We start from the raw sequence: 16,313 nt of genomic DNA, 5'->3' as shown, positions 1-16,313 counted from the left end.
CTACATACAGTGTGCATGATGCAAATTTGGTCATCAGCATAGTATGCGCGGACTGTCTAGGTCTAGTTTTTTTATACACATGAGTGGCGTCTTTGCGTGTCATCAGCTCATTCGAGTGCCATAGATTGATTATTTTTTATTATTTTTAGCCTATTAAAATTGTTGTTGTTTTATTGATCTACTGACACACAAATCATGGTTTAAAAAGTGATTAATAGCTCTTTTATTTAATCCGCTGGTGAAATCCCTAAACTGCAACTGGACGTGCTTCTCTAATGTCTTAACGCAATTAACTATGTCTCAGGAAAATAATAAAATGCACATTGCCACTTCATTAACATAAAAGACATAGATAGTTTGCGTGCATACAACCACAGGCAGCCACTTGCATTTTTCAAGAATTAGTGCTCTCACGAAAATAGAATAAGACATAGGTGCACGTTCATTCCACGTCGTACTGCGCCTAGCGTGGTCGCGAAAATACAGCGCGTAGTGTGCATTTTTTGAACAAGCACGTATGGCTCAACCGTGTATAAACAAATGCATAAAATAGCAATAAGTGTGGCTCTGGTCGGGATTTTCAGGCAAACATTTCTCTGTTTGCCTGAAAATCCCGACCAGCCCGACACAGCAACATTGGCTCAACTAATGCATGACTTTGGGGTGGGACTATCTTTTAGTTAAACCAATGAAAAACAGATGGTGTCTTCGAAATGTGTTTGAAGACAATGGTTGTGTCTCGTTTGGAAGGCTGCGTCCTACGGAGGTTGCATATGCGATCTAGGCTGTCTCGTTTCAGAAAAGCAAGTAGGACACTTCGAATGCAGCCTTCGAATATGACCTTCTTTCACAGGAATTCGGAGGATGCATGAGGTGTATCCGGGCACTCACAACCCACAATACTTTGGTTAAAAAAATTAGGCCAATTTGCCTGATAATATGATGATTAAACACAAGTAATGTTAATTCCCAAGTTGAAGTACCTCAGTAGAAGGGTGCAAAGTTTATAATATGTATAATGATATAATTATATAATTAAAATAAAGTATTAGACTAACTGTACACCTTTCTTATCTCTTTATATCATTATAACTCCTATATTTGACCTCATATATTCCCTTCCAAGGGACTTTGTTCCCTTCTCACTCAAAGCGCTCGCACTTGTGAGCACAGAGTGGCGTTCTGTCATAGCAACCGTGTTATGTTCCGTTTCTGTTTGTCCTACGAAGGCCGTCTCGTTTAAAAGAGACTTGTTTTAAGTCTCGGTATATTGCAGCCTTCAAAGGACATGTCCTACCTAGCGCACAGCCTTCGAAACGAGACACAACCATTGTTTATTTTCACAATTTCATTCGGTGGGGCTAATGTCGCAGAAATGACATACTTCATCTTTAAGAACTATTGACGGCACCTGTTGCACAGAAAACTATTTCCACTCTTCCCTCAGTTTGTTAAAACAAACCAAAACCATGCTGACAGAAATCCAATTTCTTTGTGAAATAAACAATTGTACGTTAGTTTTTTCCCATTGTAACTGTTAACATGTTTATGTGTATGTTGTTTGAGTTTGAAGCACTGTAAATAGAAACTTGTGAATAGTAACAATAACTAACTGTAACATACAAAAGCAATGCAATAAAACAAATGTAATAATGATGATTTGACTATATCAAAAAAACTTTGCCAATATCAAATACTTACATATATAATAGTACTCGTGACCCACATTGAATTCGTAGCCTAGCGAGAAAGCGCTGTAACGCTGGAATTTCTCTGAGAATTTTATTGGCGCGTGGGGGGCGTGTGGTCGGTTACACTCCCAGCGTTTGAAGCCCATCTGTGGGTCGCAGGTGCGGTAGCCTCGGTAACTGACCATGTAGAGAATGTATTGCTCAGCCACGACACGCTCCAGCGCCCCCCGTTGGCTCTGGTTATAATGTGGACAGTAGATGTCAAGGTAGTCGTTAACGCTGACCTGTACGGTGTAGCCTTCTCTCCGCAAACTGGAAAGAGAGAAACAGAAAGGAAAAAAGATTACATTATTTTTGTGATTTAAGTGGCAACAATCTAAAGTACTTTAGTTATGTTCGCAATGAAATACTAGCTTACTATTTAATGAATACTGTGCAGGATAGACTGTATACTGCCTACTATTTAAATAAATAGTAAGTAAAACAATAAGCATTATTCCACGATGAATGTTTCAAACAGTAGCATGCTACATTACCATCACATGACCTTATCACGTTGCATATTAAATTCAACGAAGGCTGTCCAGTTATCATCTCAGAAATAAAACCGTTCATTTAGAATTTTTTACCCAGTGTTGTGTAGAAATGTCTTACTGTATGTTTGATCAAAGAGTCAAAGAGTCATTTCAGATGCTGAAAACCACAACAAAAATTACTTCCGGTTTAATTATTTCACTGAAAATTAAAGGTGAAGTCAAGCTCAGTTCTTTGTAGGATACAGTATTAAAAGCACTGTTCTGTATTGTATGCTTAACATGACACAAAATGTGCATACTGTACACCGTATATATACTTCAGTTTACACTGTAGCAGTAGTAAGAGTAGTATGTTTGCATGCTGTCAGGGGCGAACTTAGCACTAGGCAAAGATAGGCAACTGCCTAGGGCGCCCAAAAGCTAAGGGCCCCTTAAAAATACAAATACTATTTATCATTATTATTAATTAAGGGATAATGTACTGTAAAATCAAAACATTTTATGGCAAAATAATGCCCGACTGTGTGATCAGGACTTGTATCACATTGAAGAGGTTTATTTTTGCGATAGCAACCGGCTGAATGTACATTATCCCGCTTATTACACACTTCTCACTAAATAAGTAAATACATGGACATAAAATATTGACTTGAGTTGAAAGTATGTAATTATTTCAGAAGAAATAAATCGCTGAACAGCTAAAATGGAGTGGTGGTGGTGTAGTGGTCTAAAGCACATAACTGGTAATCAGGTAATCAGAAGGTCACTGGTTCGATCCCCACAGTCACCACCATTGTGTCCTTGAGCAAGACACTTAACTCCAGGTTGCTCTGGGGGGATTGTCCCTGTAATAAGTGCACTGTAAGTCACTTTGGATAAAAGCGTCTGCCAAATGCATAAATGTAAATGTAAAATCCACCTCTGAGTTCTGTTGGTGTTTATTTTATCATTAACGAATATCTGACTGCTCATTATGCATCTTATGACAAGACTAATTGAAAAATAAATAAATACATGAAACTTATTTTGAGTTTAAATCATTTTATTAGCTTGTAGAGGTTGCACAGTGATCCCTAGAGGCAGGAAAGATGGCTTGCAATACCTGGATGTGCGGTCTGATATGTGGAAGTGCGGCTGTTACCGAGAATTATCAAACCACTAGATGGCGCCATTGACCAATCAGAATTGAGTATTCCAGAGAGCCGTGTATTCAAGCTAAATAACATATGCTGAAATTTTATAACACCGATATGATTAATTGTTGTTACTTTCAGCGCTGTCAATGCAAGCAACCCCACATCCCCCTCAGATCAGGCTGTAAGCTGCAAGCTCAGGGAAAATCAAGGTAAATGTGTGCAATTGAAGAGGGCGTGATGAGGGCTTGTATTTTGCTTAAAGCCCCAAAATCACTAAATCCGTCCCTGTATGCTATTCCAAACATGGGCTGAGTTTGGTATGGCATACTACCCATACTACGCTTACTACTTCTGCCATATCTATATTTGGTATAATAATATAGTAGAATAATAGAATGCCATAATGAACTCAGAAAGAGTCATTGACATTTATGGTGGCCAGTCTGTGTAAATGACAGAGAGAAAAAGTGAAGAGAGTGATAGAGAAAAGAGAAAGAGCATAATGGATCTCATTGACATTTACAAAATCTATAAGTCCTGCTTGAACGGAGAAGCAGTTACATTTCGATGCTTTGTCACGGCACATTAAAATGGATCATTTAGCATTCTTAATCTGTGTAATGCACTCATCAAACAACAGGGAGCAGTGTTTCATTTCACGCTGGCCCTTCTTATTCGGATCTCCTTGTCTTGCATGAAAATAATGTGCTAATACACATACTTGCGTGCTTCTAGGTCAGGTCCCATAGGAGATTATTATTCAATTACAAAACGAGGATCAGAAATGTTGCCCACTCCTCCAATCCTCTCCACACATCCACCGTTAACCCGGTTTTCCTCGATTTCTGTCTCTCTTCACCTCCTTTTCTTTCTTGCACACTTTCTACTTACTACTAATGTACATGCACTGCTGTATTTTTCTACTTTCCATAATATGCATTACACAGTCAAGTGCTGTTTTTAGCTCTAATTACTTTGTTGCATAGTCAACATTTCCAAAAGGAATGTGTACAGGATTCCAATTGGAATTTCATTCATAGTTTAAAACCAATTGTGAAGGATCCCTTTGATTTCAAGCAGATATCCAGAATTAAGACATTCCAAAATCTAGTTCTCATAAAGATAACAGAATATTAATAGGACTTTAAACATCCTGGAGGAATTGCATTTTATCCTGTTGCATCATGTTCATTCTTAGGCTTTATTTCCACTGCGTACAAATATGATTTGGTTGTCAAATCTGATCTGTCCACACTGTCGTTTTGTAAGTGGCGAAATCATATCAATTTCTTCAGACAGTATAGTCAATATCTGTTGCGAAAGTAATGTTGTTAGCATCAGTAACATCATACACAATGTGAATGACATTACTTTTACAATATAAATTACGAAAAACTACTTTAATTTGGAAACAACCATTCAGATTTAGACTCATTAATTTCAAAACATGGATGTGGTTTGGTTCAGGATGGTAAACATTGGATTTAATGTGGTGTTTCGTTGTTCATACTACAAAACTAACCGGATTTGAGTCAGATGTTCCAACAATATCAGACTCTTTTCTGCCTGTCTGAACAAAGCTTTAGCGGATTCTTATTTGATCCTACAGTATTAAGATCCTTTAAGATTGGTTCCAGATTATGCTAAAAATTAAAATAGGAATCCTAAACACATTCCCTTAGGATGTTTGACTAGAGTTTCTTATTCCTAAATATCTTTTCTAGCTGTATCTGCTATTTTTACCTTTTTTTCTAAATTTTTTCTCTTTTTTAATCAGTGCCTTTCTTAGCCTTTTATCATTAGACAACAGATGGCAATCACATCCTTGATTAGGGCTTGCTTTCTCTCTCTCTCTCTCTCTCTCTCTCTCTCTCTCTCGATAGCTGTCGCAAATATACACAAACAGACTGAATGAACAATTTTTGTCATGCAGTGTGTTTTGGGGATGGATGCTTCAAAGCAGCTATATTTAGGGACACGGAGAAGGAACAGCCAAGGAGAGAAGGGGAAAGAGATGAAGGGAGAAGATGAAAGAGTGTGGAGAGATGAAATGAGAGAGCAGAAAACAAAGGATGAGAAAACTACGTAGAGACTGACACAGTGGGTGTAAATGACACCTTCTTGAAGATGATGTTAACGTGTGGGTTTGTTTGTGTGTGTGTGTGTGCGGACTGAATTAGGCCCTGTTTACACCTAGTATCAATATGCATTTTCGGTGATCCGACCACAATTGGACAGGCGAGACACCTGGTCACAAAGACAGAAAGTGCGAAAGAGTCCCTGTGCCATTTCTCCTTATTATACTTTAAGCACAAACGAGACAACAACATTTGTATTTATTTTAGTTTAGTACCTGTATTAACTGAGCTTCAGGTGTGTGTGTGTGCTTCTGATCTGTGTCAGTTCACTGTGATATCAAACACACTGAAGAAGTTCCATGTAAGAGTACAGTATATGTATATAGTGCTGTACGTGCTTTTAAAAATGTTCAGAACGGACGGTTATTTCCTTCCAAAAGTACTCATAACTGGCAATGTAAACACTTGTTTTAGTGTAGCAGCTGATTGAAGGTGAGTAGGCATTGCTTTGCTGCTGTTCAAACACATTCGAGTGGATGCGCATTTATACGTCCGCGTGTGTGCAATTTGGTCGCGTTTTCGACCACATTTAACCACCTTCGAATGTGGATGAAAAGGTGGTTTTGGACCTCGTTCACACCTGACTATAACGTCATCCCATTTCAACCTAAAGCAGGCGGCACACTAGCTGATTTTTCCAGTTATTTTCAGGTGTGAGCTTCATTTACAAAATCACCGTCCAGGTGGTGACGACACACACATTAGCATCTGCCAGCAGGATGTCATTAATCCCTTGACCGTTGGCTTCAAAAATTTAAAACCTACTTCTCGGGGCTGGTCAAAGGTGGACATATATATAAAAAAAAAGGACTTAAATATTGATCTTTTTCTCACACCCCTATTATATCACTTCTGAAGACATGGATTAAACCACTGGAGTCTTATGGATTACTTTTATGCTGCCTTAATGTCCTTTCTTCCAGCCACCATTCACTTGTATTGTGAGGACCTACAGAGCTGAGATATTCTTTTTAAAATGAAAGAAGAAAGAAAGTCATACATATCTGGGATTCCATTTTTTTGGGTGAATTAACCCTTTAACATGCATTTTTGGTGATCTATTGCTATCAGATTGCACTTGACCTCATTAAAGGACAAGGGTTAATGCACCCCAGATGCATTGTGATCGGATCGACACACGTAACTGTAGCTTTGGCAGCTGCCAAAAAATGTTAAATGAAGGAAAAACCCTGTTTTTAAAATCTGCTAAAAAAAAAAATTATTTTCAGTTACCACTGCGTCTCATGTAATATGTGAGTAGTGTTTTCCATTTTGCACAGGTGTCTCTGATGAGATCTCTATACTATCACAGTGGAGATGCATTTGACTGCAAGGTGTAAATGCAATCCAGCTAAAGAATATCCAGAATATATCCGGATATGAAACAGATGTTAATGCAACGTGCAAATAGAAGCCTTTGTGTAATGAAGCTAAAAGAGAACAAACTTTATAATGTGGGTGTGTTTCCGAACAAGTACAGTATGCTACAGCATCATTGTGCCTCACATATGAGTGCATGTTTGTGCACTTCTCTGTACAAGTTCTTTAGGTGAAGTGTTATGCAACTATATGTCTGCCCCTTGACACCAATAGACATGAATGAGAAAGAGAGAGAGCGAGAGAGAGAGATGGAGCACTCCCAAGGGACAAGCACATGTATTGAAGTGTGAAAACGGAGTAATGGTTTTTCCCTCTTCCTCTCTTTTCTCACTTCCCCATTCTGCTGTCTCATCATCATTCTCTTTTCAGGAGGAAGGAAACCCTTGTTAGTAATAAGACAAGAGAAAGAGAGTAGTAAGACATAAGATGAGAAATAAAAGTGAGGGGAGATGCACAAAAGCATTGTATCCTGCTAATAATCCTCTGAGGAGAACACAATAAAAAGTCTCCAATATCACCAAATACGATACACAATTTACCCACTACATCCAAAGAGACACATTACAGATATTTTGCAGTGTTTTTTGGATGTGTGTTTGTGCTGCTCAGAAGTAGATCTGTCTGTTATGAGTGACTCAGAGCTCTCTCAAAGGACAGAAATGACTATATGATTAGTCTGACGAGTCAAACAGACGGCTGCTGAATCTTTGGTGTTAATTGTGCTTTTGTTTTCACTCCAGTTTTGCTCTTCCTGTAGATACGAATTCAGCACTTTTAGCCTGCTAAATTTGACATTTCTTTATTTTACATAAAGCATCTCTTTTTAAAATATCAATAATCATATACATTTTCGGCACTTTAACATCTTTAATTTAGCTATCCTTCCTCTAATATTATAAAAAAGTCTCATTTCGAGCAATGTGCAGATGATTCACTTTTTTTTGTTTAAAGTTCTGCAGAAGGTGCGAATGCGAATAGACTTCCCAAATTTAGATGTGAATGGTTGATTTCTAAACAATAACCTTGCAACTTCAAATCAAGCAAAGATGCAATTAATTTCTTTTGGAAATTGCATTCAAAATCTACTGGGAGAGGGAGTGCACTAGTTTGAATGGGCAGGATGCTTCTGTGTCCAGATATCCACATCAAACTGTTTTGTTTAGTCTGTGACAAGCTCCTCATGCCAATAGAGCATCTGGTACTGGAAGAAAAATCACATTTCTTTTTCCCACAATGGATTAGATTTTTAAAGATAACTTTTAAACATTTAAAGACAGACTTACCATGAGATCCGAGGTTTTGAATCAATGGTACTGTATGTTTTTTAACTTTTAAATCACATTTAATAGTGAAATTTATGCGAAATATCTTTACTACCCATGATCCAGTAAAACAAGATCCTGCAATCAGAGAATTCAGGAAAATAAACCGTGTCAAAAGAGCTCTGCAGTGACCGCTTAAGCTGGCGCCACACTAGCAGACTCCAAACAACTTTTCTGACTGTTTTGCTGAGATCTCGCTCTCTTCAGTCGGAGGTATGACACACTTGCCAATCAAGAATGGTGAAGGGGTGACAAACATACAGACTCTCTGCATCGCTCTCTCTCTCTGATTCCCTGTCACGTGGAGCTCACTGATATAACAACAGGAGAACTGTGTGAGCATTAACAATTGTAGTAGAGAGATTCAGGACACGATTCATGGAATAGAAGCGCAGCGTAGTTCTAGCGGGAAGACTAGCAGCTGTACATCATCACACCATTAGCTGGGTAACTCCTAGCCAATCACATGTAAGCCATTGCTTTATAAGTCTGCTCACAATCTATCACATTGCTGTTCCAGTGCGCTAACACGGCAACCTCCACCACCCCACCACCACCAGTTGAGCCCCGTCCCACACGGGGTAGTCTCCTCGCCCCTGCCTCCTATCTCCGGCAGGATATGCTGGTTCCGAATACAATTACCTCGGACCGCCAGACGGGGCCTACACCAAAGAGAGACATTACTTTTCTGTTTTACATTCATCAAATAAATGGCATTTTAAACCTCACTCAAGCCTGCGTGTCTTCCCGATAGAAGTAACTTTACCTTGTGAAAGTGTGATTGCTCATTTTTCCCCTCAAGGCTTGCCATAGAACGCATACGTCCACATGCAGAGTAAAGAAATTATATTCAACTGTTGTTGCACCTCTTTCTGATTTCACTAGTTATTTAATGTGGGAGAATAATGCAGGAACATGATTGGTGACAGAATCACGAGTGCGATGAAAACTTTCAGATCAGCTTGACGTCTTGTCAGTTCTTCAGTAAGAAGAAGCTCATTGTTCACTTGAAGAAAACACATGTGTTTGCTTTGGCAACAGAGCGATTTTTTTTTTTAAAGCAAGCCTGATGTTCTTTTTATTATTTTGAAGCCATAAACTCAGCAGGGAATCCCAACAGTCAAAGGATTAACTACATCTAGCTGGCAGACACTAATGCGTGCTCTGTCTCTCACCCACTGGAAAAATTGGTTAGTGTGGTGCCGCTTTTACTCCCATGATGCACTGTGAATCAAGCAATGGATTATTCAACCTACTTATAAATCTGCAAATATCTTAACATTTTGCAATACATTTATAAATTATTGTTTATATACTTAAAATCAACAACTTTAATTCAGTGATTTTATATATTTTTCCATCATTTATATTTGATTACATCATTCACAATGCTCATTGAAGATGATTAGTACACATTCTTGTACCTTTTTGTATGATTTTCAAATATTTGTATGTTTGAAATCAAAGTTTGTAACGGAGCTGGTTGGTTTGTTTCATGGCTTAGATCTCTTTGTTTTCCATCCCTTTGGAAAAAATTAATGCGGAACCAAGATGCCTGAAAAAGTGGGTGGGCACTATTGTGCTCTATACAGTCATACGCTTTTATTTATCTGGTAAAAACAGCACATAACTGTTTCTGAGCTTTAAACACTGCAGAAATGGTATCTGACGCAGTCTTGGCTGGCTATAACTGTGATGGATTCCCTGTAAAATGTTATAGCTCTAACACAGAAAATTCACTCCTGGGGCAATCCGCAAATGATTCACATGGCTGCATACAGAGGCAGCGTGAGAGAGAAAGTGAGATATAGAGGAGGAGCAAGATTCAAGAGTATCTACCATACATAATCTAAAGAACCCAAAACCCAAATCTGTTACATCTGCGATAATAGCTGAAATTTGAGAATTGAGATCCTTTGGCTAAAAATGTTATCGTGATGGAGCCAAATACAGTTGTTAAAATGTACTTTTAAGAGTACCTTAAAAAAAATAATCCTTTTTTTTTTTTTACTTTCTTTACAAAGCTCCAATCTATCAGCTTAAAGGATGTCTGTGGCAACCATCTAGATCCACATACCTATACAGTATGCAAAAGACATACCTTTAAAGAACTATAATTGAGACCTATACAAGTGCTCGTATTGCCCACTTCAGTAATAAGTGAATGAGTACAGTTTCCAAATAATACCGCCCACTCCACATGCTTGAAGTGTATGAAAGAAAACAAATATGACCTTTTCATGCTTGTTTACATAGACATCAGCTCTCATATTTAATCTCTCAACACGTTTCTTTCTGAAAAAAAAGCAGAATAGCTTTTCATAGAAAGCACGGACGAAGAAACATCCTTTCTCTCTTCTTCAATCTTCATTCCTATTAGACATCTGTGCGCTTTAAGAAGCATTTCAATATTCTGTGGCCTATTTCACTTCATATCTACAGTTGGTTCTGTATATCCTATTTATTTTTAAATGGAAGGTAAAGGATTCTTACATCAGAGGACATATTTTCATTCAACATTTTCAATAAAGAATGATAATCTTGTACTGCATGAGAACATTGTGAAAGTAGTTCTATCTTGTGTTTTTCTTAGTTCACCAGACAGACATTTATCTGGTTATATTTGATAGACATTATGAAATGATCTCATTATTTGTGCCTGATATATGGACGTTTGTCTCTTGAACTGAAGTCTTCACAAACATTAGCATATTATAAGGTTTTTGTTAACATTGGAGCCCAAACGTTTGAGACTACTAACCTTCATCTTACATTTTTCTAAATTTAATAAAGTTTCTATTAGAAATGATTTCATCAGTGAAAAAACCTGGCGCATGTTTCCACAAGTGCAAAGCCTGAAGATCCATATTATAATGCATGATTTAGGAATGTTCCAATCAGAAATTTGTGTGCTTCATTGGAAGCAAGACATGTAACATTTTGTACAAAGGAGTTAAAATGGTCAATATCACAATTTGCTTATTTGATCAATGGCCTATAATTAATGCAGAATCTGAAATATGTCTTATGCATTTTATGTCATCATGTTTATTTATTTATTTTCCAAAATATTACTAATTTGAATTTGATTTTGAGTCTGTAATAAACAAATCATGCCATTCAACATCTGTAAACAATCATACACATACAAATCAATATAGGCTAATATAAATGTTTGTAGACTGGAGATGCCATTATGTGAGCAATTACATGCTAATCAATTGTATCAAACATTTATGAGTTTATAAATGATTTATGCATGAAACATCCCTCACTCCCAGCACAGCTTGTACAGTACGGCGTTCAAACACAGCAATCTCCAAGTGCTTATTTGGCAGACAAATTACAGTAGAGCCACTTGTGTCTGTTCAAAGTGCCAAGAGTGAGCAGCGCTGTCTTTGAAGAGAACAGTGGTGGGAGCCGCTACTCTCTTCAGAAAGTCTGACACACTGAGGTGTGAGCATTCACTCTACGCTCCCCTTTTAGAGTGAGTCAGGAGGAAAGAGAGAGAGAGACTCCCTCTATAATATGTTGAAAATGAAGCAATACCATGATGCCGACCTTCGGACCCGAACAATGTAAGTACCAAAGTCACAGGTGGAGTTCACAAGGGTAAATCTTACAAAAAATATCAAGAACATGCCAGATAATTTTGCACGTCAAAATCAGAAGCTATATAAAATCATATAGCTATATATATATATATATATAGCTTTCATATATAAAATTAACGTCATACAAAGTCCAGTGAACATAAAAAGCTACAGTATATCAATATTTGGTGTGACCACCTTTGCCTTCAAATTGGCACCAATTCTCCTAGTTATACCTGGATACAGTTTTTCCTGGTTGTTGGCAGATAGGATGTTCCAGCTTCTTAGAGAACTCACCACAGTTCTTCTATATATTTCGGCTTTCTCAATTGTCCCTTCTTGTAATCCCAGACTGACTCAATATTCAGTGGGGGGCTCTGTGGGGACCATGCCATCCCTGTTATTCTATTCTATTCTATTTGCAAAAGAAATGTTTTGGAGTTTAAAATGTATATTTCCTATTGATACACTAAAGCTGAAAATGTAAATAACCATCTTAAGACAAATGTTTTTTAAAAGACTTTTGCACAGTACTCATCATTTCTTCATTTCAAAATAAGAGTCCCTGTGTATTTCAGGCTTCTTTTTACTTATGCACCAAATCTGAAGTTTTTCTGGTTATTTTGAGGATTTTGGGTTGAACAATAAACTGCATTTGGGATTTTATTTATTTAGAACTCTTTGTCTGTGCCCATCATAGTATGGAAAGTATATGATATTTATTTATTTTTTACATTTCAAGATATCAGTTTGAAAACTATCAGCCGATTAATCCGTTTCACACTACCTTAGTTTTCGATATCAACATAATACACAATATCAACAATATACATCAGTCACCCTCTAATATATAATTCTAAGGTATTTATATATTATGGTAGCATTTGTATCTCTTTAAATTGGGCTGATTGGAAAAAAATAATTGTCTGTAAATAATTATATTTACTCTCATTTTGTATTTTATTATGGTTATTAGAATCACCCCTGAGAATAATGTGAATTGCAAATAAATCAATAAAATAAAAGAAAAATGTATAGATCTTGTACATCACAGAAGTGAGAAACTTGGGGAAATGTTTGCTTTATTCATGTAAAATAATGTCACAGGCGTATTCTTTTGCTGTCAATAGGTGGCAAAAAAGACACAATAAAGAGAACACTTTCAAAGAAAGCACACACTTATACGTCCTAAACTAAGGCATGGTAATTCATAAAGTACACATGTGTTCATAAATGTGTATTATTGTGCATGCATAAACACATACACACTCATAAACCCACTCTTACACAGAACAGGTGCGTCATTGGAAGGCCTCTATGCTCTATGAATATTTGATTGTATCTTAAAAATAGCCAACCTTTTAAAATAACTGTTCAAACACCCCAGAGCTAAAGCAGCCAACCAGAAAGCTAGAGTAATTATTAACACTTTGTACACAATGGCACAGACACAAGCAGACCAACACACTCACACACACACAGTGTTTGTTATGATGATGCTCTGGTGCGAGTTAGTCGGAGACAGTGGGTGAGGTGGGGGCAGAACTCATTGGCTGCTGCTGTGCTGTACCATATAAATTAAAAATTTACAACCATCCCCAACTCCCACTCTCTCTCTCTCTCTCTCTCTGTGTGTCTGCCGTCACCTCCCTCTCTCTCAACCCTGGAGAGAATGTACATCTAGCTTATATAACTCCCATTACACGAAACTGCCTCCCAAAGGCATTCTGGGAATAAAGGTGGGATGTGTCTGTCAGAGAGATGGTGCTATCAGGTTCACATCAAATAAAGGCCTCCATCAGAAGGTCAGAGTTTATCATCAGTTAGAAAGTGTGGAGAGAGGGCGAACGGCTATTTGTCTTAATGGCTCTTCAGAGGTAAGACATGTTAGTGGTTAAAACTGTTCCTCTCCAGCTAAACTGACAATGGAGTCAAAAATTAAGCAAGGTTTGAAAGCTAGACACACAAAACTTGGAGATTACGTGAGTATTTGGCTAACTCCACAACTAGGACAACTCTACATGCAAGACATTTAAAGTCAAAATGCACCAACATTCGCAACCCATATTACTTGTGTAATGTGACGTATCACTGAGTGAAACAGAACACTAAATGAGAAATAAAATGCAGGATGGGACTTGATGAATTCTATTGGTTGGATCGTGAAAAATGGGCATTCCATACCAGAATGGAGCCAGATCTGTATGCAGGGTTACAGTCGATTGTGGAGAACTCCTCCCCTTCTGAATCACTGCTGGTACACATTATTGAGCAAACTTTTTGACTGGGAAAAGAAGGTCAAGTTCACCCTCGAGAGCATCTATTAATCAGCATAAAATTACTTTAACTATTGTCAATATTTTTGAAAGGATGCATTACTGACAACAATAGCATGTAAGTTTACAGTGAGTTTGCCAGAATATTCTGTGTGTTTTGTTATACTCTCTCCCTCATGCATGCATGATCAGTGTTTCCTTGGCCACACCTGTTCTACTCTAATTTACTCCCTACTTAATCCCTACTTAATCGCCAGTGTAGGATTCCTGATCTCTGCCTGCGAGCCGGGAATATGGCTGCCTCCTAATTGTCTGGCCTTTGTTCTCTGCACCTCACTACGCTTCAATGGAGACTTCCTATGGATCTGCTCCTGACTTCCACAATGCATACACCGGTCTATGATCCACAAACTTCTCCTCCTGCTACTGCAGCCGGTGCTGGGATTCTCATCCTTCGCCATTACACTTTAAGTTGACATTTATTGTGAATAGATTCTTTGAACTGTTCCTTGGCTTTTGGGTTCCTTTGTCTCACTCTTGCTCTGACAGTTATAGACAATGTGCAAAATAGCTATTTAGTTGTTGATTAATATAATTTTCTAGCAAACATGCCTCATATGTGTCATGCACATATGAGGCATGACACATATGTGCATGACACATATGAGGCATGTTTGCTAGAAAATCATAATGACCTTGGTGGTCATTATATTGAATAACTGACCATTGTCCCAACCAACCATTGCCTCTTGTCTCATGTCTCTCATTTCACTCTGAAGTCTCATTCTTCTCATCATACAATCAGTGTTTTATGCATTGTTTGTCAAGCAGCCATATAATAAGTGTATTTACAAACTAAACTCTATCAGGGCAATACAGGAACACCCTGTATGGGTTTATTTTCATAATGACCAGCTAACTGAACATTATCCTGTTCATATATTCTTTTCTCCACAACAACTAGCAGCTGAATCAGATTTCATTTATTATGTTCAACTGGCTGCAAAACACTGCTTGAGTGTTCTTTGACTTATGATCTGACAAATAGGAATCATAAGATTTTAACTGTGTACAAAGGTCCTCTAAAATTCTGATGTGTAACATTCTTGTATTGAAGTAAAGCTCAAATGTGCAACATTCTTAGAAATTACTGGCTTAAACAAAATCCCAAATAAAGTCTGCCAAGTCTTAGAATTATCTTCATTAGAATGCTGCTCTCATTCATTCTGTGAATGTTGTCCTATTATTGCATATTTCTTGATATTTTGGGAAGCTTTCCAAAGATACTTTACATTACATGTCCCTGAGGTTTAATTTACTCTCTCCCCGTGCTTTCAACACAATGGCATAACTCGGTTTCATTCTAAACGTGACCAAAAACCTACAACTGCATGCAAATAATTCTTGGCTTAGATTTTCCTTGTGTCCTCCCCACCTTCCCTCCCCATCAGACAAGAAGACAACCTATTGCCCACCCTTAAGGTCAAATTACACCCTCTGGGTGGGAAGAATGTATTTTGATGACAAAAACATTATGAAAAAGTGTGTATCTGTGTGTAGACATTAATAAACACACCCTAGAACCCATCAAATGGGCTATTAGCTTAGGAGCCAATAGAAGCCCCACAGCAATTTGGAGTTCGGGCTCTGCTCAAGGGCCAATCAGAGAGTAACTCCAGTTGAAAAAAAGTTGCGGGAGACACTTGAAGAACATATGAGTGGTTTCTGCCTGTTGGAGTGAAGAACCTTGAGCCACATGGCAATAATCACACCCCTGAACAGTTGCCACTCTGCAAAGGAACATATGTAATTTGGTTGCATTGTGTTTGTTTGGCTACATTCCAAGCACTATATCAAGCGAAAGACATGAATCAAGGTGGTAGTTGGTTGTTGAGTGATTGTTGTCCTGGGGTTTATAACAAAACTCATTATTACTTTTGTCTGATCAACTCAACAATCTGGACGTTGCTCAGTATGTGAGTGTGGGAGTTTGGATGTGTCTCTATTTCTTGGTTTCAAAGGGTTAGTTCGCCCATAAATGACTACTCTGTCATGTTCCAAACTAGGTATGTAAAAGAGTAACCGAGTAATAGAGTATTTGTTCTGAACCAGCTACTCAAGAATTAAAAACACTCCTCGAAGATCTCACATTAATTTTCCTTTCCGCATTTGCCTGCCGCGAGCAGCGCTCAATGTTTACTCTCTGAATCATGCATTTTTTTTACCTTAATGAGGGCATAT

At 37.8% G+C, this 16,313-nt stretch overlaps 1 protein-coding gene across 1 annotated transcript in view; it reads right to left on the bottom strand.

Moving 5' to 3' along the window:
• The window catches only part of LOC127650984 (ephrin-A3-like), a 146,216-nt gene that overhangs the window by 13,686 nt on the left and 116,217 nt on the right, over positions 1-16,313 (bottom strand). The window contains exon 2 of the mRNA XM_052136672.1: positions 1,702-2,003. Coding sequence (XP_051992632.1) covers positions 1,702-2,003 — 302 coding nt within the window. The remainder of the gene's footprint in view (positions 1-1,701; positions 2,004-16,313) is intronic.

Source organism: Xyrauchen texanus, chromosome 10, assembly GCF_025860055.1.
Source record: "Xyrauchen texanus isolate HMW12.3.18 chromosome 10, RBS_HiC_50CHRs, whole genome shotgun sequence".
Lineage (NCBI taxonomy): Eukaryota > Metazoa > Chordata > Actinopteri > Cypriniformes > Catostomidae > Xyrauchen > Xyrauchen texanus.
The sequence above is the reverse complement of the archived record's forward strand: the minus strand, read 5'-3'. Positions and strand labels throughout refer to the sequence as shown.